Consider the following 21,882-nt stretch of genomic DNA (forward strand, 5'->3'; position numbering starts at 1 on the left):
CTCTCTCTCTCTCTCTCCCCGTTTCTCTTTCTCGGTGGCGATTTGGTTCGTCATCGTCGACAAACTGGAACGAGCGGCTGTACGCCGGTCGAAAATAACCCGCGTCTAATTTGGTGCCCGTGAACTGAACTGGCACGGCGCGCACGAGGCCCGGGCCGCAATCTCCCTGAACACGAGGCGCGGATCCCCGTGAGCGCCCACTCTCCCTTTTCTTCAGGGCCGATCTCTGCGTCTGTGTATAACACGCGCGTGGAATTGCAGACGCGGCTTAATTATCGCGTTTTCGGCCTCTAATAGAAGCTAGGACGCTCGGAGTGACGCATGCCGCCTCGCGATGGATTCAACTGATCTCCTCGATCGTAAACTCTCCCTCGGCGTATATCGTTATGGAATTAGAATTAATCAATTAAAAAAAAAAAGTTTTCTTATACCGCGTAAAACGTATTATCTAAGATATATTTGCAGATAAAGTCCGCGTTATCAAAATTTTTGTCACCGCGTTACTAGGACTTCACCTTTCGCTCACTTTTTTTGCATCCATAAAACGCTTACTTTTGTATCAAAAAATGATGTAACTGACAATGCGACATGCAAGTGTTTTATTTAAGAATAAATTTCACTTCAATTGAGATCGATCATGAAGGATCATTCGTGCAAGAAGATCCATGAAGGATTATTTACGCTAGTTGTTCGCCAATATATTCGCAGAAACGATAGTCACGTCGACGTTTATTGAGTAATGATTCAAATCTCCTTCGTGTCGCTTTCAATAACGTCGTTGTGTCGCAAGTTATCCTCAGTCTCGGATTGAAGATTAATGTCCACCGACCCGCCTACATCTTTTGTTTCGAAATTATTTTTAAATGGAGAGGCTGCAACCGAGAGGCAAGAGATAGTATAATACATACTCTATATCGCGCATGTAGCCTAACGAGCGCTGTACATCGACCTATTTATTTTGGTTAGGCTATTAAATTACCGAGGCTACCTCTTACCACCGATTCTACCAATATCTGCTGATTTCATAGCAAACGAAATTTGATTTATGAGAAATCATTGCATTTTATCAGCACATTAAATATTTGCTTTATACTTTAATTTTTTGCACATTTTTTATGCATTTTAATAATTCAAAAAGAAAAATATGATTAATTTTTAATAATATTGAATATTGTTAATTATATAAGAATTTTTCAGGTATACGTAAAAAATCTATAACTTTAAGTTAGAGTTAATAATATAAAAATTTTAAAGTAATTAGAACTAGGATATTTGATAATCATTTATTAATTTATACATTATATATTATTTTTAATCTTTCAGATCACTTTTAGGAGGAAGCATAATTAGAAATAAGCATAAATTCTTAAAAATATCTTGCAATAGGAAAGGCTTTTAAAATAATAAATAAAAAATAATAAATGTATGTAATAATGAATAAATAAGATTTCAAACCAAGTTTACAAACTTTTGCTTTAGAAATGCATAATATGTAGCTAAATAGCTGCCAGGGAAAATTATAAGTTTGTCGACTTCAATTCATTTTTAAAAGCGCGTAAATTATTTCATCGTCAGTTCCAAATTTTGGCATTTTGCAATGATTCTCAACGTTTCACTTCAGTCTTTGCACGCATCAAGCGATGACGAAATTGTTTTGACACACTTACAAGTCCTGGGAAACCCGACGTTCGACTATTACACGGGACAACAAGATGCATTTTTTCTTAGCCTGGCCACGGATCATCGACACAAATATTATCCAATGATAAAGAGTCGCGAAATAAGCGATTGCGCGCGACGGCGCGTTAGAAATAAATTCCGCAGCTCTCTCGGAATAAACAGCGTTGACGTTTAGTACGTCCTCTCCCGATGTATACGCCGTTCTCGTCGAATCGCATATTATGCGCCAAATTCGCGACAAATGATAGCCGGCTTCTTTCGATTAGATTGTCCGCTCGGCTTAATTGGCGAGCGCACGTCTGGCGCGCATCCGCTTGGAAAATAGCTATGATTTAAAGCGAATCGGCACATTATTCAACCCTTCGTTGACGCATTATTCGCGTCTTACTATGCGCGATGTATAGTCGATATTTGTACGTTTCAGTTCATTCAATAAAGTCGAGTAAGTGGCGTATGCAAAGAGCGTCCTTTACGAGTCTAAATCTGAATCAATATAGAAAGCTTATTTCATTCTACGCATTAAATACAAATATGTTTTGATTTAATAATTTTCTATAGTACATTAATAAATTCTTTAATGTAATAATACTATTAATTATAAAAATGCGTCTGGTACATCGATATTAAATTAATATAGTTGACATTTGGGATACTTGTGTAGATATTATTTATATTAACTCATACTGCTTTTTCTAATCTACGTTATTGTGCTAAATTGATAAAAAAAATTTATCTACTAAATAATAATTCAGATATCTTCGATTGTTTGAAAATTCAAAACATTTTAAGTGAACCCCCTTAAAATGATAATTAAATACATTTTTATGTAAAAAGTCACGCGAAGAAGTCGGCAGTGAAATGAATCAGCGACAAGTTAGACGCACACGCGCCGCACACAAACGCGGTATGTAATGAGTTACGGCGGATATAATGCCAACTGTTTTAGATTCTGACTCAGCGGATCCCCGCTAGAGATCCACATTTCGAATTATTTAACGAATTCCGTAGGAAAACGGTGGACTTAAATAAATCGCGCAATTGCGTCGCGCACTACTCGTGTCAATTCGCGCGGGGGTATCGGATGTCCGCGTATATCGAGATCCTCTGGCAGCGAACGAACATTTAGCACATGAATGAAAATTTATCATTCTCATAAAGAATCCCTTAATAGAACGTCTTCTCCACAGGCGGTGCGTCAATCTTTATCCGGTAGCAAAATATACGTATTATACCTTTACAAAGACACAATTTTAGAACGACATTTAATTTTCATTTCATTTATTGATATTTCTGGATATCAATTTTTAACGCTTAAAATATTTGCCTATAATATTTTCCTAATAAGCAGGCTAATTAATTATTAACGCAATACTGCCTTTCGCGCCGTCGGAAAATGTATTGGTAAGGCACCGACGAGGTATTAAAAATGGCTGGCCAAAGGTATAAATTTTGACTGTCAAGTGGGCCCGGTGGGTCCGGGGGTAATTAAAGAACGATAATTACCAACCATTTTAACTGTTAACCGAGAATAATAAATATGTTCGTTTTACGTTGACCAAATCACTATTTTATTATCGACAGTGAAAAGTTGACATTGTTATTTTTCAATTTTTGCAACGTTTAATAATATAATAGTGATTATTTGTCATCCTTGGTGCAGCCAAAATGGTTGATAAACGCCATCGTTCTTTCATTACGCCCTCCGGGCAGTCACGAAAATTTGCCTTCAGCTGACTGTCTTTAATAATAAACCTCGTCGGTTCTGTATTGACATAACTATATATATATCGTTTATGAAAATTATAAACATGTATTTTATTATTCGTTATTTTCTAATTGTCTGTAACGAATTTCACATTCCGGAAACGACGACAACATAATTAAACGGTTGTTGTGTAAAACGTGATCTCATATACGATCGAAGAATTCGCTCGTCGAATTTAAACGCGCGTTTAAGATGCGCCCACTTGCAGTCGAGTATATCATCGTTGATTTTCCGTACGGATTCAATGTAGACCCGCGTAAGTTTACGCGTTCTACACGAGGGAGCTCGTAATAATATGAAACTGAATGTTTAGCCAGCGAGAACGGCGCGCACGCAGTGTCAGATCGCGTTCGTTCTCTATCGTTGCGTAAGGCCGCCAAATTTAGCTGGTGGACGGCACTTAAAAACGGCGATATCGATTACAAAATAATCCCGGCCGCGCACAATCGACACCACGACGATTTCACGGCACGAACACGTAATAACGCAATTAACTGCAAACGCAATGTTAATCTTTTTTACTTAATTATTATATTCTTATTTTCAATGTCATTAGCATTAATAATAAATTAATACTCAGGCGTTTCGGATTAATTGATGTCACTTGGATTGACCAGTATCGATTAAAAGGATTAATTGCTTTCCGATCATGAACATTTATTTATGTTAAAGGATAACGCGAAGGCGCGATTTAAATTAGGTTAGCGGGCGTATCATTCGCACAATTTTTTTACATTAATAATCGTTCAATTTTATTATCATTTACGGGATCGAAAATTCGTTCGTTGTTCAACTTTACCAATAATTAACAAATCATGCGCAAATAAATTTCCACAAGCGATGTATTAACGTTAATATCCGTCATACCGAATTCTGACGATGCGAAGGACAATATTGCGTTAATTGATCATTAATTGGCTAATAATTAATAGCTTCTTTGCGAAAACATTTTTATCATTACAAGTATCATGAAAGGTTGATGTGGCGTCATTAGGTAAAAATTAAATATTATTCTGCAATTAATGTGTGTTTATATAAGGACCCCTTACAGAAATCCAAGTTAATATGTGCCAATTTGAAAAATAAAAATTACTTATTCTGATTATTAAAATCACTGTTAATTAATCACTATACCTTTCAATATTAAATTTCTGCAACGTTGCTATCGAATAAAAATTCATATCAGACTGCAGAGCGATCGTTCTATTGCGAAAGGAAATAAATTACAATGTTTAGAAGATGAGTAATATTAATTAATGCGTAAAGATAATTATAAAAGTAGCATAATTAATTCGATTGTACTCGCGCGAGTGTCATATATGTATGCATTGTTAGAGAAGAGCACGTTTAGCATATATGTATATTACGTGATAAATAAGCGCGGTTTAATTGCGCGACGTAATCGCATGATTATGATTTCGTAATCTCGACTTATGACAGATGACGTATGTCTTTCGGCACTGCATTAACGGTGCCAACGCCAATTAAGAACGCGATTAGTGGCGTACTTACGATGTCAATTTCATTCACACAATGCGAATGATGTATTGCCACGTTGCATCACGCGATTGAAACGCGATAGAATATATGTACAATTTAACCAGAGCACGTCCTTACAAAACTTTCTCCCAGAGAGAATTCTTCAAACTCTCGACTCGAGCGTGCACAGGATATTTCACTGCGAATCTCGAGCTTACACATTTCCAAATTTCTCTTAAAACACAAAAATACGATGTAGAAAAAATTAATGTTCTGCGAACAGAGATTTGAAGGGATCGCGGACCAATTTTCAAGATTCAAGCTAATTTCATCTCCGATAAGAAACTCATGCGAAACTCTTTGTCGCGATGTCCATTTTTAACGTCTCTGAGGAACTTCAGTTCGAGATAAAACATCTCGCACAAAAATCGAAATGATGATGTAACAAAAAAAAATCGATAAAAAGAGAAAAGAATAAAAAACTTATTACTATTGTAAAAATTATTATAGCAAGATAAGATTCTTACTCTCGACGTAAAAGTACGGTACGCCGCGATAATCCCGTGAGAGATTTGCACAGAAATATATAAAAAAGAATCCAAGGATGTGATATCCTCGCGACGAGATCTACGTCCGCGCACTGCCGGCGATCTACACTACCGTGTCGTAATCGATCGCGATCGGTCTCTTTGTCGCGTAGTGGATCGAGACGCGGCGCGCGCGCGCGTGCGAAAATCGGGTCGCCCTTACCTAAAAACGATCGTCACGAGGTGTTATCCCCCGGGATGCTGTTTCCTCGGAAGTAGCGGCGCGACTCTCACGGTCGTCGCGACGCCCGAATTATTTCCCACTCTTCGCGTTCGCGTTCTATCCCTACTCATCTACCTCCCGGTGGTTCCACGGCGACCGTGTGAAAATTAGCCGACCACGCACGGTGGTTCCAATTCCTTCGAAAGCTGGTCAAAACCTCGTTCTTAAAAAAATATATAAAAACAGAAATATGCCTACAGTTTAATTTAATTTATTAAATATTAAAAAAAAAGATATTATTTAATTTAACTAATTAATTATTAATAATAAATAACGCATATAAATACTTTTGGCTCAGAAGCTTTTGGAGTCGTGCGACGTAGATGCGTTTCTCCCGGTAAAATCGACCTGTACCAGGTGGACGGATGTCCCCGTCGTCGGCATGGCAACCTCCGTCGGGCCGCGACGGCACAACAAATATGAACTGCGCCCGAGGTGGCCGCGATCGTCGCCTGACGCTGATCGCAATTCTTTTCGCGAGTCTCACGAGTGCGTTCCACGCGAACAATGGGGTACTCGAGTACTGGAGGCCGGCCGCGTGCAAACACGACGAGTACTTCGACGCGGTCTCCCTGTCCTGCACGCGATGCAACGCCAGCCGGAATCTCGTGCCGGCCGCGGACCGTGGGTGCTTTTTTGATTTCATTCCCTCGCTATTTGATCTGTTGTCCCATTTGCATTCCACCGTCCACGTGTGTATGTGTTTCCCGCAGGTCTGCGATGTCGGTGCGACGAGTTCAGCGAGACGATCGGTTTCGAGAACGGCAGTCCGCTGTGCGCCGCGTGCGGCCCCAACATGACAGCGACCGCCGACGGAAAGGATTGCGTCCTGCGCCCGAATGAAACGTGCAAATGCTCCTCGAACCAAATAAGACGTAAGCTTAATGATATTTTGAGCTTATATTTTGCACATATTTTGACTGCCTTGTCATCCGTATCTGAATGACGTGTAAAATTCAAAGATTCCGTCAGCATCACTTATTTATGGATCGATTTTATTTATCCAATTAAAAATTATTTTACTAAGTATTTAAAAAAATAATAATAAAATTGTATTTAAAAGAAAACATAAAAAATATTAAAGTAATGCACTAGATTTTAGTAAAAATTTAATTTATATTAGTTTAATGTCGAAATCAGCAGTAATTTCTTTTCGATCAACTTATAATTTCTGAAAGCAAATTTGGACCGCGGTGCGATTTTACGGAAGACAGCCTTTTGTTTTGCCTTCTCTACAACAAAATTGATTAAATCTTTAAATTTTTTACTCTCACTCGCAGTGGACCGAAATGTAAATGGCGCACTGCTGGATGCTGTGCTCTGCGTAACGTGCGTCGAGGGCACGTATCCGTCGCCCGATTGCTCCAAATGCTTGCCGTGCGGCAACCGCGAGAACAGCGGCCACGTTAATTGCGTGTGCCCGGGCGCGACACACGTGAGAATACAAAATTATTGTCTGCACAAAGACGACGTCGCCGACTGGCCGGACATCAGAAGCACGTATCTGATGAAGTTCCGCAGCGGGCACGTCGACAGTTATTATCTGAGAAGCGAACTGCAAATCGCGGCGCATCTCTGTAAGGTGAGCACACAATATATGTACTTGCGCGCAAATGGTGTCGAACTTCCTCGTAAAGACGCGTGAAAAGACGGTACACGGAATTTTTTTTTAATTTATCCTACAAATCATGTTAATTGTGGTACAATATAGTATTTAGGCAAATTTTACTGTGCACAACAAGATTTTACAGTAAAATTTATTGTAATGTACAGTAAAATTTGCCTAAATACTATGTATATTGTCCCACAATTAACAGGGTATTTGCAGGGTAAATTAAAAAAAAATTATCTCCGTGTAGACAATAATTACAATGACTTAATTATTAATTGTACGATAACTGATCGTAAAGACTCTATGTGATTAACGGGTTTCAGAGGAGAGACAGGATGGCGTGCGAGCATTTGTCGAACATATGCGCCCTGACCCTTTACAGCGACGGTGTAGCGTGCATGTTTTTTATGCATACGCCTATGGCACCCGTATGGTTGTTTTACAGTAGACAAGACGCGGCGGCGGTCATAAACAACACGAGGATATCCGAGAGATACAGCCTTAGAAAAGGAGATAATGTACGATACAAAATCATTGCGTAGAAAATTAAAAAATTATTGTCACAGAAGAATTATTATATATAAATACAGAATTCTTATTATTTAATGAAATGATATATGTATATATATATTTTTTTTTCAGAATACCATCCTCGATTTCACGATCGCGAGATTCGCGTTGAACGGCAAATTCTTGTCCATCGGCAGACCGACTCTACCCTGCCAATTTCTGAGGAACGTGAGGTTCGGGGTAAATTTCAGCAAAAGGTGTAAAATCACCGCTGCTGAATTGCTCAACGCACAAGTAGAATTGCTGTCTCCTTACTTAGTGTTTAGAGAGGACAATAAATCGTTTATACACGCATTACCTGTGATCATTAAGTCGCCAGATCAGGTAAGATTTCGATAATAATTACAATAACGAAAAAATTTATATACAATAATATACAAGTATTTTTCCTTGCTCTGTAGAATATTAAGGAAATTTCGCATCAGCAATTGGTGCGGAAGTTCTTTCTGGTCGACAATGTAAGCGGTTTCAAAGCGTTACCGTCGTTTACGCACAATGGATTCACGATGGCGCCAGAGCTTTCCGCGCTTCGTTGCATGAAATCTCTGACCATTTTGTAAGTCGCTCGTAGCTTTTGTTACAAATCTTCTTGCAGACGAATTGACATTAATTCTATTTTCAGAGTAAACGTTCAGAACGGGAAAGATCACGGCAAGATCTTCGCGCCCGTTCTGATCGTGGAATACGGCGAGCTGACGTATCAAGACTTCCTCGACAATTCCGATGTCACGATAGATTACAAAGTTGCATTTGTACTGAAGGATAACGATATAGATTATAATATTCAGGTAAAAATTCTTACGCCGATATTTTATAATTTTCTCTAAAATATTAATGTGTATATTTTTTTTAGGTGACTATCGGAGTGTTTACGGCAGTAGCATTGATATTTTCCAGTGTCAAGGCGTGGAGTTATTATAAACGTAATCACAACGGCAATCTCAGCATGGCCGTTTTATTGTGGTTCCTGATCTACGCCATGGGCGCGGTTGGAAACGCGATCACGTTTGTGTGCATCAGTACGTCTGTGTATCTGTTCGTCTTTTACAAAGGCCAAACCGTACCGTACGTCCTCCTTCCCGACGAAGATAGCGAGGAAAAGATGCGAACGTACATTATCGTAGCATTTAGCTTTAAAGTAAGTAAAGCAACGTGACGTTTTATCTAAAATTAACAATCTGCACGTGAACGATCAGATAGATAATGTGATCAGATGTCCCATTTTTAAGTTGACTGTTTTACTGTCCCGCCAAAATATGTCAAAATCTGAAAAGTGTATTATTTAAAAAAAAAATTATTTTATTTATCTTTACATCCATATTTATACACATTCTCCTTCCCCAGTATAAAATTGTCTCGTTTTAGATCCAAAAATATCCGGTCACATTACGCTTGAAATTTATAGCATCTTACATGTTAATTCGTTTCTTTCAGATTGCAGAAATGATAGGATTCGTCTATCAGCACTGGGGTCTGAGCGTGTTCTTCATCGACTGGGAGCAACCGAGGACCGTACACGACCTACCGAAGTACGACTCCCCGCATACTTCCTTGCGGAAGTCGTATTCCAACAGATTTCCCAAGGGCGAGAGCAAATCTTCGAGGATAACGTCGGACGTCATCGCGTCCAAGCGGAGGAGGCGATTGCAGAGGACCACGAACAGAAACGCAAGCCCCAGCGAAATGTCCAGGTCCTCGTCGACCGAAAAGTACACGCCGGACTTCTCCTCCGTTTGCTCGATCGCGAGATCGCCGCTGCAGGAGGCGACCGAGCGCGGCCACGCGCACGACTTCCCGATCAGCGTCTGGAGGACTTACTACATCGCGAACGAATGGTACAAACTGCTGACCAGAAGAAGGATAAACGTAGCGTTGCAATCGATTTACACCCTGTGCCTCCTGCAGGTCAGCCGCTGGCGACGATACAAAAGAGAAATTTTATGCCGCGGCACAAGAAAACAATAATTTCCGTCGCCGTTTCAGATATTCGATTTGAAGTCGTGGATGCTCGCGATACCGGACTCGACTATCGCCGGGAGATCTACCGAGGCGGAGAACAATTTCACGCTGCAATTCGCAATCTGCACGTTCGTGTACCTGTCCATTTATCTCGCGCAGTGGCTCGTTCGCTTCACGTTTTACGAGAGATACATTAGAAACAGACTGCACAAGTTCGTGGATCTATGCTCGATCGCGAACATCAGCGTGTTCATCATGGCGCACAATTATTACGGCTTTTATATCCATGGAAGGTAATTTAAGCGTGTTCTCAGAAAGATGAAAGAGATGAATTGACGAGTGGTGCTTTCGACAGATCAGTACATGGATTTGCGGATACCGATCTTCCCACTTTGATAAACGATCTCAGGAAGGAGGAGGACGACCTGTGCGCGCACAGAGGCCTGGTGCCCGGCACAATCGACCAGACTTTTATATTGTCGTTGACCGAATCGTTTAGATCGTTGTACGACGAGCTTATGAGGCAAAAGAACAATGTACGATATTATTTTATGCGAGAGCACTGTTAATAACATTTCGTTTATCTTCGTGTAAAAGAGAAAATCTTTGATATTGCTAAATGCATTTTTTTTTACAAAAAAAAAGAATATCGTGCAAAAGAATTATTGCACAACTCGTGATACATTTTGCGCAGGGAGGCGTGGGAATTTTTAAAGGAGGCGACACACCTTCCAGAAATTGGAAACAGTTATTTGAAACGAAGTCAAAAGTCAGGCTCTTTCTAATGCAGTTCCTGGATCACTGTTCGGAAAATGAAGATTATATAATCAAGGAGCAGCACATATTAGAAAAGTTGTGCGACGTTCTTTTCGCAGATGCCAAGGACAAATCCGTTTTCTACATCGGTATCAGAAAACTGCCAAGATCTTTAGTGACAGAATGCTAATTAAGACATTGTCGTTTCGATAAATCTAATTTTATTCTTGCAGATAACAATTGTTCCTTCAACAAAGTGGCGCTTCACGGAAACGAATGGCTGTTGGTGACGTTTGAGATCACCGTGTTCGCCTTCTTTCTGGCGTTGTACAACTCTTACATTTTCGCCTGTATAGCGACCGTTCTCGTATCGCAGTTATTCTTACTAATCATTAGATGCAACGTTAAGAGGAATCTCTGCAACAAATCGCTGTTGGACAAGAGATTCCTAATGTAACCGCGAAGATAAAACAAAAGTGCAACAGTAATTAATCAACAGTATTAAATAAACAAATATTAACGGATGCGTTGCAGTTAGTGCTTTTATAATTTATTTTCGTTAAGCTTAATTGAACATACCTTTACACTCTACTATGTCTTACTTCCTCATTGCCACATTAATATCTAAAAGCGAGCACTAATGATGACCGTCCCCGTGATGATCGTCCCCGTGATGATGTCCATGGCCCGTGTAGTCGATACCAAAGTATTGTTCGACGGCGATAGTTATCAGGAACGCTGGTACGCCGATCCTCCAGCCTCTGGTTAGAGTTACTAAGGCGCGCATGAAAGGCGTCTGGCTTCTTTTGTAGCGCCACACATGGTTCCTCAGCCAAGGATCCTTCAGTCCTTTCTTGGCCAACTCTTCTTGAACACGTTTCAGTTCCGGTACATCCTCCACCTTGTAGATATCAGGGCTGGGTATTTTGTACGGCGGTGCGTGATGATGCGCGTCATGACCTCCCATCTGTGGAAGATATAAATTACATATAATCTTTTTCATTGTTTCATATGCATTTCAACAATAATTACTGATTGTTTATTAATTTCCTGGCTATCTAACAGTCAATAATAATCGTGTTAAACATTTACTTTGCATTACTTTGCATTGTATATTGGTATAAAAATTCTAATTCGCTGACATGCTTTTTATAACGTTGTACAGTTTAGTAATTATAAATAATAATAAATTTCGTTTCTAATTGTATAGTTTTCATAGCAGTAACGAATTTTGTAGCGATATGCCATTTAATGGTTACAAATTATTTCTGTTTTATGTTTTTAGTAACAATAGAGGTTATTTTCTGTGGCTATCCAATTATTATGTCCAAACAAGCCCTAAAATTAAAACTATGTCTAGAACAAAAAACGTTTCACATTATTATCAACAAATAGTTTATTTTCACGTACACTGCGAGAACGTGATTGTTATTTGTTAAACTAAGATTATGTAATTTGTCTCCTCTGGAGCAACTGACTTTAAATCCCGGGACGATAAACACTACTGCTGCGCTCCTATGCCATGTCAGAGAGAAACAACGTTTCAAGAAAGTTAACCTAATGAAGCGAACACTTTTTAATACACGCCGGTTTAAAATCCCCAAAAATAACATTACAAAGTAATATTAATTATGTAACATTTATTTTAAAATTGAAGTAGTTTAAAAATTACTTTACAGCTACAATTAAATTAAAAGAGATATATTTATCCAAAAAAATTGATCTAGTTCCTTTAGATATAAATTTCCATATTTATTGAAAAATAAGAATTTTGGATTAATATTTTCTTCCGAGTGTTCATAGAACAGACATCACGGGATGAATAAAGAATGTTGAGGTAAGAAAAAATAAAATAATTTTTTCTGAATGTATACCTGTTGGCCCTTTTCGCTCTTCAATAAAATTGTGGCGACTCCGTTTCGTTTCTCTCCCTCTCTCTCTCTCTTTGGTGGCAAATCTGTCGGCTAAAATCACTAGAAAACATCGTTTCTTATTGGATATCGTTGGACTATTGGAATGCGACGCTAGCGCCAGACACCGGATCGTGGATGAGAATCTTGCGATACACACCGGCGGAGGGGAGGGAGAGGCAGAGAGAAGTCAGATTTTGATTGTTCCGGCGGCGTGGACGGTGGATGTTGCGTTTATTTCGTCTGGCATGAAAGCTGTGTGAGACCGATTGTCACGAACGTCAAGTCGCGAGGATAACGCAGCGAACATGTTGGTGCTATTCGAGACGTCGGCGGGTTTCGCGATATTCAAGGTAAGTCGCGAGTTTGCCGGAAGCTGCTGGCCTCCTAACCTGAGCGATCGCGCACGTGTCGCACCTCGTTCACCCCTCGGGAGTATCGCGCGCGAGGTTATCCGACGGCAATTATTTCTAACGCACGATTTAAATTCGCTTGCAGGTGCTGGACGAGAACAGAATCGTCCAGTCGGATGATCTTTTCAAGGACTTTGAGACCCCCGAAGCCGCCAGTAGATTGTAAGTTTGTCTCTCGGCAAGCCAATAGATTCTGCTCTTTTCAGCTGAACTTTTCCTTACAGCTCGCCTTTCCTCTTCTCCTCTGCACGTTAGAGAAAAATACAGAACAGCCGAACGGTGCAAAAAGTTGAGTTGAAAAGGACATTTATTTAATGTTCTCACATATCTTTCGCTTTGCAGAATTAAGCTGAAGTACTTTCACAAGTTCGAGGACACGAACGAGGCGCTGGCCGCCACTAGGGCGCTCGCGGAGGGCAAGCTGTCCAAGTCCCTGAAGAAAACGCTGAAGAGCAGCTGCACCGAGGCGCGCGAGCAGCTGGCGGTCGCCGATGCCAGGCTCGGCAGCGCCATCCGGGACAAGCTGCAGCTGTCCTGCATAAGCAACACGGCGGTGCAGGAGCTGATGAGATGCATCAGAAGCCAGATGGACAGTCTGATCAGCGACGTCACCAAGGGCGAGATGGGACGCATGACGCTGGGCCTGGCGCACAGTTACTCCCGGTACAAGATGAAGTTCTCGCCCGACAAGATCGACACCATGGTGATACAGGCGGTGTGCCTGCTGGACGATCTCGACAAGGAGATCAACAACTACATAATGCGGGCGCGCGAGTGGTACGGCTGGCACTTCCCCGAGCTCGGCAAGATCGTGTCCGACAATATTCAGTACATACGAACGATGCTGATAATCGGCCAGCGGGAGAACGCCGTCAAGTGCGATCTGTCCGACATTCTCACGGAGGACGTCGAGGAGAGGGTGAAGGAGGCCGCGGAGACGTCGATGGGCTCGGAGGTCTCGGAGTACGACGCCGAGCACATGCAGGGCCTGTGCATCCAGGTGATCGAGCTCAGCCAGTATCGGACCCATCTGTGCGCCTACCTGCAGGCCCGGATGATGGCGGTGGCGCCCAACCTGACGGTCCTCGTCGGCGATCTGATCGCCGCGCGTCTGATATCCAAGGCCGGCTCGATGACCAATCTCGCCAAGCACCCGGCGTCCACTCTGCAGATCCTCGGCGCGGAGAAGGCGCTGTTCCGTGCGCTCAAAACGAAGAAGAACACGCCCAAGTACGGCTTGATCTACCACTCGCAGCTCGTCGGACAGTCCTCGAATAAGAACAAGGGCAAGATGTCCAGGATGCTGGCGGCGAAAGCCGCTCTGGCGACGAGGTTCGACGCGCTGGGGGATTCCTCGAGCACGAACCACGACCTCGGCACGGAGCACAGAGTGAAGCTCGAGGCGCGACTGAAGCTGCTCGAGGCGGGGAATGTGCGCCGGATAAGCGGCACCGCCAGGGCGAAAGCCAAATTCGAGAAGTATCACAGCAAGAACGAATATATGCAGTACTCTGCATCCGTGGACTCGACACTGCCGCTTCAGAAGAGGCCGTTAATCGAGGAGATCGAAACGAAAGAGGAGGAAGTTCCTAAGAAGAAAAAGAAACATAGCACGAACCACGAACTAGCTACAATCAAGGAGGAGGAAGCGGGAGAGCCGGCTGCTGTGCCGAAGAGAAAGAAGAAACATAGTCTAGACGCCACTGAACAGGGAGAATCTTCCGGTGCACAGGTGGACACGGAAGCAGTCATTCCGAAGAAAAAGAAGAAACACAGCATAGAAATCAAGACAGAAGACGCAGCGGAAGCTGGTCCTTCTCGGGTGCAAGTTAAAACGGAGATTAAAACGGAGCTGGATGTTGAACCGAAGAAAAAGAAGAAACACAGCGTGGAACCAGAAAATACGGAGGAGCTAAATATCTCGTTGAAAAAGAAGAAGAAACATCTCGTAGAGCCTAAAACAGAAGATATGGGGGAGGCCTCTGGCATGCAAGAAGCGCAAGCTGAAGCAGATTCGGATCAAGTATCGAAGAAAAAGAAGAAGAAGAAAAAGGAATCAGTTGAAATTGAGGCGGTATCTGTGAAAGTTGAGGAAACGTTTGAGGCGGATGTTTCAGAATCTGGAACGAGTGAAGGTAACTATAAAAATGTAACGAGAAAAATAAACATGAAAAATTTGATGGGACAAAGGATCGAATAACGGTTGAACCACCAGTATTTTTATATTTTACCATTAAATCATAATTCAACTAAAAAACAATTTAAAAACAAAGTTGTAAAAAAAATTTAAACTAGATGTTTTATGACGTAGAATTTTTTTTAGGAGAATAGAGGATATTTAAAAGTTTTTGAATCTCTTTGTTATAAGATACCTGAAGATCGTTTTTAAGTAGATTTTTATAATTTCAAATCTGTAATTATACAAGTGTATTCTGATTAATAAAATTCTCAATCACTGCTTGTATGACTAAGCAGATTTTTATTCTGCTTTATCGGATAATTTTGTAATAATACGTCCGAGTAAGAGCTTATAATAGAATTTCTATTTGCAGAGCAAAAGAAGAAAAAGAAGAAGAAAAAGGACAAGGAGAGCGAGGAGACGCAACAAATGTCAGTGTCCACTGAAGAGGTGGAGGAACCAGTTTCGAGCGAGAAAAAGAAGAAGAAAAAGAAATCAAAGCAAGATTAGACTTGTATAGGATGCGCAAAAAGAGATAGGATAAAATATAAGTTTCTTATTAAACTTCTACGTAAATATAAATAGATATAAATAATATTTTTTTTAATTAAATACGAAAGACAAATGGCTACAGTAAGCAAGCTAGATAAATCTGAGGTTTATTATTGAAGTATTTTTTTCCTCAGAATTTTGTTTTAATTAAAAATTAAAATCGTTTGATAATGTTGCGAATGAGATACTTTTAAACAAGAAGATGGCTTTACCGGAGTATCGATTATTATTATATATTAAAGGATTCGATGTGTAAAATATATTGTATAGTTTTCGTAAATAAATTTATCCATGATTTACTTTTTTAGAAAATTCAAGAGATTTCCCAGGTACCAGTTTTTGTAATGCACGCAAAATATTCCTAAAGTCAATAAGAAATTAGTCGGTTTTTTACTTTATTCTACTTGCAGAGAGATTATATTAATTTTTATACAAGGTATAGTAGTTAAAACCGTAACATTTTTATAACAGAATCACTTTATTTAACCCATAATACGCGAATACATTTGTTAAAGTTTACTAAATATTTTATTCTAACACTGATTCATTTGACTTGCAGGCAGTACATAATAGCCGAATTTTCGAAAGTATAATTAAGTTTGCATAAAGTATATATATATATATTAATAATTTGTCACGAATGTATATCTTTCCAAAGAAATATAAACTACAATTAATATTGTACAAATATAATAATATACGATAAGATTCGCTTGATTTTGTCGTCATATTTTGTCGTTATATCTTGTCGTTCATGATAGATACAAAACTGAGCTGTTAAATATCTTAATTACAGTACGCATCTCCTTTGCAAAAATGAGACATTTCATAATTATCGTAAATAGCAGGATGCAGGTATTTGGATGGATTATTTTAATAGCGACGACTTGCAAAAATAATAGAGTTAAGATACGATAAAAGATCTGGTATAAAACCATTGCACGCAATTAAGACCGTAAATCGATAGCCGATTACATATTGGATATTAGCGCATGACTTGCCGAAAGTAAATATATCATTATATATGTATATTTTTATACATTCATATAAGTATCAATATTTTTTTTTTTAATCTTGATGTATGTGTGACAGCAGATATTGCATCTACAATAGTACATCATAGATTTAATGATTAAATCATTAAAGTTAATTTCCACGTTTATAGACCTCCACAATGCATACTTTCTAGACTTTTAAACATTTTTTGTCCAGAGAGTATATATTTTTCAAAAAAGAAACTCAAAACACTATATATTTGTCAAAAACATTTAAATTATTCACGCACGTTGAGAGCATAAACGATATCATTTCTATAAACACATATCAGCACAATAAATGGTTATTAATTTATAGTATAGAAGCAGTATTATATGCATGTAAGCGAAAAAATTTTATTTTTACTTATTTTACTTTTAAAATTTGCTCGTTTTGGAAAAATAGAAATGTTATTTTTATAAAAATGTTATATGTACATTTATATTTATAAAGAAAATGCCAGTGTCGAGCGAAAAAGTTAACGAGTATTGACTAAATTTGACTAGCAGACTTTGATCTATACACATCATTTGTCGTCTCATCTCCTTTTTTTTTTGTCTTATTTTAATATGCAACAGAAGACAGCAATGACATTTTTACTTTCTAAATAACGACTTATGATTTCAATATCTTACATAATTTGTTTCTATCTTGATAGTATTTTCTTTCGTTACATCTAATAGAACTGATATCGTTTACAGTCGTATATGCATGTGCATATCTTTTTGAATTCCACTGTGGAAAACGAAATATTTCTTCATTTCAATTCAATTACACATCACGAATTATCGAACGATGTTGCATAGAAACTGCGAGAAAACACACTCCCTATCTGTAGACAGCTTATATTGTAAGAAACTCGCATCCTCGGCGCATGTAGGATCGTAACGCGCTGCGATTTGCATTCCCCCTTCTTTTTTTTTTCACTTCCGGTGTGAACGTCTTCCTCGTTAAATCGCCGCAACAAAGTGAATCGGGCAAAAGCGTCGTAGGCGGGTACGCATTTTGTCGATACAGTATAGCGATTGTATAAAAATATTTTATACATATTACTAAAGCGTAAACGTAATGCTACACGACGATCGTCGGTTATTCGGCGGACGATTCGTAGTAAACGAAATACTCACCGCTCGCTCACTCTGAGAATTACGTCTTGGTTCTTCGATATAGCTTTTCTTCTATTTCAGTTTCCTATTTTTTTTTCTTCTTTATTACACACTCGTGTACTCTCGAAACGTACGATATATCGCAAAAAATAGATTACGCATATATGCGTACACGATTGCGCGAACTACACGTAGATTCTTTTTTTTTTTTTCTTGACTGTATAAACTTTCCCTCCGTCAATTCTCAATCTCTTTCACCCCTCTCGAATAACATTACGCAGAAGTGTATCAATATGCGATATATTAAATATATTCTTCTATTCATATACGCTTCTCGTTATAATATAAATTCGGGGATTCGCGTAAGTCATGTGTTTTCAACTTAAATTTGTACAAATTGGCGGGCGTAAATTACAAATTACAATAGCATTAGTGACCGTGCGAGAATGCGACGGAAAAGGGGGTTCCGTGTATGCGTGTAGAAAGCAGATCTCCCTTTTTAACAGTGACTAATAGAGCACATTGGGACAACAGCAATGTCAAACGGTAGCAAAGGTATGAGACGGCCTTCCTAGAATTTCGCAGACTTCATTCTTTTCTCTTTCAGAGTCTGACCAGAGTCCGCGAGTATCTTCTAAGTGGGCATTCGTTTCGCAAAGTTGCAGAAATACAGCGATCAACTACACTCTCGAAGGGAGAGACAATACAAATTTATGCGATTATTAAATTTATGAAATGCATCGCTATGAATCGCATTGTAATGGATCGCTATGAACTCCCGATCGAAGTTGCAAGATGTGAATCGTATGTGCTCCGACATCGTACCGATCGCGTACGATGCAAAATAGAATAGAAAAAAAAAAACGCAAGTGCGTTGCACAGAGTGTCCTAGAGCTTGGATTTTAATTAACCGATCCAGGGCAAATCTCAGAATAAATTTCTCTTGAGAAAATTATTGCTGACTGCGCTCGACTATCCTGTTAATTAAAAAACAAAATATTTGAATATTCGAGTGATAATGAATAATAAGGCTTAGAAGAATAATAAGAAAATATATTATTAATTATCTCAAAATTCAAAGGATTACTTAAAAAAAAAAAAAAAAAAAATTCTGCGTCAGATTTGCCGCGAATTTGTCAGCTGGCGATTTCCGGGATACTCTGTGCAAATTATTTATAAGTCTGTAGTGTAGCGATGTATATAAAAATAAGTGTATACAAAGTGCATAAAAAATATAGAGCGTCTCGCAGCGATCGCCTCCGGCACGTATATACTTTTTCTCTCTTTCCTCGTGAAGAAATCTCGTGGAGAATAGCAACGAGTATTGCACACAAATACTCAACGTATCGCAGACCGTGAGAAAAATCCGCGGACTTATCCTATACGTTGGGAGCGTCACATAGTCCTTATCTTTATACAATTCTCTAAGAATGTTTCTTCTAGTATCTCTTGCGCAATTATACATATATATGTTTCTATAAGTGTTACATATATACTATATATATAAATATACATATATATATATATGTATATATATAATTTTTTTAGAATACTCTACGATATTGTATTTATGATGATAGATATACGTGTGTATGCATATGTACAAAATACATAATAAAAGACGTTTCGCGAGGCTCTGCCACGACGGACTGGGACACGCAGTCCGAGACACTTATTTACCGGATACTCGTGAACAGATTCAGCACGGACTTGTTCTCTTTCTGACTGCGCGCCTTACTGAACACGTTCCAGAAGCGTAGAGTCTCGTCGCCCGCGCCGGTGACGATCGCCTCGCCGTCGGGCGACATCGCCAGGTAGAGCACGCGATACGAGTGGCCGGTGAGCTTGGCCACCTGCGTGAGGCTCGGGTACTTCCACACGAGTATCTGATTCTGCGAGTAGCCGTGCGTGCTGACCAGCTCGGAGCTGTGCTTGCTCCACGCGAGATTGCAGACCTGCGAGCCGGTGTCGACGCACTGCATCGGCTGGCCGGTCAGCGTGTTCCAGAAGCGGATGCAACGGTCGGCGGTGCCGCCGCCGGACGCCAGCAGGCCGTGATGATGGGGCGACCAGGCGATCGCCTTCACCGCCGCCAGGTGCTCGGTGTACGTCTGGATGGGCGAGAGGGAGTGCAGGTTCCACACGTAGAGCCGATTGTCGTTGCCGCCGGAGGCGAGGTACTGGTTGTCCGGTGACCACTTGAGGCCGCACACCTCCTGCCGATGGGCTCCGAGCCGTCGCTCGCCGACGACGCACGGCGTTCTCACGTCCCTCTGCAGTATCAGTCGGTCCCTGCTGCCCGACGAGAGAACCTCCCCGTTCCAGGCCAGGGCGCCCACTCGGGCGCTGTGGCCCTGGAGCTTGCTCACCTGCTTGTTCACCGCCACGTCCCACACCTGTATGTAGCCCATGTGCGTGCCCACCGCCACCAGATTGCCGCGCTCGTTCCAGGCGACGGAGGTCACGCTGTTGCCGTCGTTGGACAGGTCGCAGAGCCGCGTCACCTGGCTGGTGCACGCCGACCACAGGTAGACGCAGCTACCCAGGCCGACGCTGAGTACGTTCTGGGAGGACCAGTCGACCAGGTTCAGGTAGAAGTCGTCCTGCAGCTCCGGCGCGTCCAGCACCTTGAAGGGTATCCTCGAGATCTTCCGGGTCGCCTTCCTCGGGGACCTGAGCAGCTTCTGACTCTTGGCGCTCAGCGGCGACAGGGAGTACGGCGAGCTCTGGTCCAGCAGCGTTCGGTCCTTCGTGGGTGTGGTGTACTTGAAGAGGTTCTTGGTGACCAACGGCGAGAGAACCCTGCGCTCCTCGCACTGGCCCTTCACGTCCTCGATGCTCGCGCCGAGCAGCTCGTTCTTCAGCAGGCAGGAGTACGCGATGCCGTCGCGGCTGCCCTCGCCATTCTCCCGCGTCTTCTTCGCCACCAGACCGCCCCGGCTGTTCTCGCTGATCATGGAGAACGTGGTCTGCCAGTTGTTACCCGAGCGGGTGGGTATGAAGCGGTCGTAGCTGTTGTTGTACGCCGACGTCTTCGTGGGCGAGAAGTAGATGGGCGAATAAGCGGCGTTGGCGGCGGCGGCGGCGGCGGCGGCGGCGGCGGCGGTGGCGACGGCACCGGGCAACGCCGCCGCCGTGCCCGCCGTCGTGGCCGTCGTGGCCACGTCGCCGCTCAGCACCGGCTTCAGCAGCCGTTTCTCGTACTCGTGGTGGAACATGACGCGACGCCGAGGTCGGATTCGGTCCCACCTTCGTCGCACCAATAAAGGAGAGGCCAGAGTTCCCCGCTCACATAATTAACCGCAATCCCGCGGACGCGCCTCTCCTCTCGCGTGCACACCGCCCGTGTGAGAGGCCGTGTGGAAGCGCCGCGCTCGTCGACAACCACGCGATCGATCCCGGAACACGTCACGAGTTCATTCCCGGCCTCAGGATGCTCAGCCGCTTCCGCGCGCTCCGCGTTCAGCTTTACGTGACGGTCTGCGAGGCACCGAACTCCGAAGTCCGAGGCTTTTAAACCACACCACCGTCCGTCCGTGCTAACAGCCGTGCCGTCGCCATTCGACGTTCAGGTTCAACTCGCATTGAAACGATCGAGAATCGTGGGCCCCGCATGAGGGGGGGGGGTCGAGCGATCGTTCCGTATTGCGCCAATAGAAACGTGTCTTCGGGACATGGCAATTGGCAGTGCACGGCCAGCACGGCAGGCAAGCTGCATGTCACTAGGGGAGGGAAGGTCGCGATTCCATCCTATCGACCGTTTTATCTTTTATTGATTTTAAGTACTTCGTACAGTACCTGTGAATAATGATAAAATATTATGCACACAATATAACTATACGTTTTTATATCCTATGTTATTTTATACAATATATATTTCATACTAAATGTTATGCATTATTATTAATAATATGTAAAACAATTGAGATTACTGTCATTTCGTTGCGTGAAATTTGCACAACATACTATATATACACTAATTATTTCATTTTCGTTATCATTTTTGCCGAGAATTTTGGAAAATTCGTAAAGTTTCGTGATAAAAATCCTAATCGG

General features: G+C 41.5%; 5 protein-coding genes across 10 annotated transcripts in view; 2 read left to right on the top strand and 3 right to left on the bottom strand.

The window, feature by feature from the left end:
- The window catches only part of LOC105455044, a 14,418-nt gene extending 8,637 nt beyond the window's left edge, over positions 1-5,781 (bottom strand). The window contains exons 1-2 of one of the 3 annotated variants that reach the window (XM_011698084.1): positions 5,675-5,781; positions 4,580-4,648 (exon numbers count right to left, since the gene is read on the bottom strand). The gene's annotated coding sequence lies outside the window, so the exon portion shown is untranslated. Of the gene's footprint in view, positions 1-4,579; positions 4,649-5,451; positions 5,605-5,674 lie in introns of those variants that run through there. The other 2 variants (XM_011698082.1, XM_011698083.1) reach the window with 2 other exon arrangements.
- A 246-nt stretch (positions 5,782-6,027) lies between these two features.
- On the top strand, positions 6,028-10,835 carry LOC105455043 (meckelin). The gene is made up of 12 exons (XM_011698081.1): positions 6,028-6,358; positions 6,448-6,609; positions 7,015-7,316; positions 7,670-7,864; positions 7,989-8,240; positions 8,318-8,472; positions 8,539-8,704; positions 8,770-9,054; positions 9,351-9,821; positions 9,900-10,168; positions 10,231-10,411; positions 10,570-10,835. The coding sequence occupies exons 1-12, from the start codon at positions 6,100-6,102 to the stop codon at positions 10,819-10,821; spliced, it is 2,949 nt and encodes a 982-aa protein (XP_011696383.1). The 5' UTR covers positions 6,028-6,099; the 3' UTR covers positions 10,822-10,835.
- Positions 10,836-12,578, bottom strand: LOC105455042 (NADH dehydrogenase [ubiquinone] 1 beta subcomplex subunit 3). Of its 4 annotated transcripts, none has more exons than XR_975078.1 (3): positions 12,042-12,171; positions 11,211-11,598; positions 10,836-11,048 (listed from the first exon to the last, which is right to left on the bottom strand). XR_975078.1 is itself a non-coding variant. In XM_011698079.1 (2 exons), exon 2 carries the CDS (start codon positions 11,596-11,598, stop codon positions 11,269-11,271), a length of 330 nt encoding a protein of 109 aa, XP_011696381.1. In that variant the 5' UTR covers positions 12,506-12,578; the 3' UTR covers positions 11,166-11,268. The 4 variants fall into 4 exon arrangements, 2 of the variants coding, with proteins under 2 accessions (XP_011696381.1, XP_011696382.1); XR_975079.1 differs by having other exon boundaries at positions 10,836-11,061; XM_011698079.1 differs by lacking the exons at positions 10,836-11,048; positions 12,042-12,171 and adding an exon at positions 12,506-12,578 and having other exon boundaries at positions 11,166-11,598.
- Positions 12,579-12,701: 123 nt separating this feature from the next.
- Positions 12,702-17,545, top strand: LOC105455045 (nucleolar protein 58). The gene is made up of 4 exons (XM_011698085.1): positions 12,702-12,894; positions 13,040-13,116; positions 13,297-15,089; positions 15,507-17,545. The coding sequence occupies exons 1-4, from the start codon at positions 12,850-12,852 to the stop codon at positions 15,641-15,643; spliced, it is 2,052 nt and encodes a 683-aa protein (XP_011696387.1). The 5' UTR covers positions 12,702-12,849; the 3' UTR covers positions 15,644-17,545.
- On the bottom strand, positions 16,150-21,044 carry LOC105455066 (fizzy-related protein homolog). Its single transcript, XM_011698114.1, has one exon. The coding sequence runs from the start codon at positions 21,042-21,044 to the stop codon at positions 19,503-19,505; it is 1,542 nt and encodes a 513-aa protein (XP_011696416.1). The 3' UTR covers positions 16,150-19,502.
- Between the last annotated feature and the right edge of the window lie 838 nt (positions 21,045-21,882).

Source organism: Wasmannia auropunctata, unplaced genomic scaffold (genome assembly GCF_000956235.1).
Source record: "Wasmannia auropunctata unplaced genomic scaffold, wasmannia.A_1.0 LD335957.1, whole genome shotgun sequence".
In the NCBI taxonomy this organism is placed as follows: Eukaryota; Metazoa; Arthropoda; class Insecta; order Hymenoptera; family Formicidae; genus Wasmannia; species Wasmannia auropunctata.

Bases quoted from the DNA above. Each gene is read 5' to 3' on its own strand.
- LOC105455043 (XM_011698081.1), top strand. From the start codon at position 6,100: ATGTCCCCGTCGTCGGCATGGCAACCTCCGTCGGGCCGCGACGGCACA. The intron at 7,865-7,988 runs GTACGATACAAA...TTTTTTTTTCAG, and splicing joins GCCTTAGAAAAGGAGATAAT to AATACCATCCTCGATTTCAC. The intron at 9,822-9,899 runs GTCAGCCGCTGG...TCGCCGTTTCAG, and splicing joins ACACCCTGTGCCTCCTGCAG to ATATTCGATTTGAAGTCGTG.
- LOC105455042 (XM_011698079.1), bottom strand. From the start codon at position 11,598: ATGGGAGGTCATGACGCGCATCATCACGCACCGCCGTACAAAATACCC.
- LOC105455045 (XM_011698085.1), top strand. From the start codon at position 12,850: ATGTTGGTGCTATTCGAGACGTCGGCGGGTTTCGCGATATTCAAG. The intron at 12,895-13,039 runs GTAAGTCGCGAG...ATTCGCTTGCAG, and splicing joins CGGGTTTCGCGATATTCAAG to GTGCTGGACGAGAACAGAAT. The intron at 13,117-13,296 runs GTAAGTTTGTCT...TTCGCTTTGCAG, and splicing joins CCCGAAGCCGCCAGTAGATT to AATTAAGCTGAAGTACTTTC.
- LOC105455066 (XM_011698114.1), bottom strand. From the start codon at position 21,044: ATGTTCCACCACGAGTACGAGAAACGGCTGCTGAAGCCGGTGCTGAGC.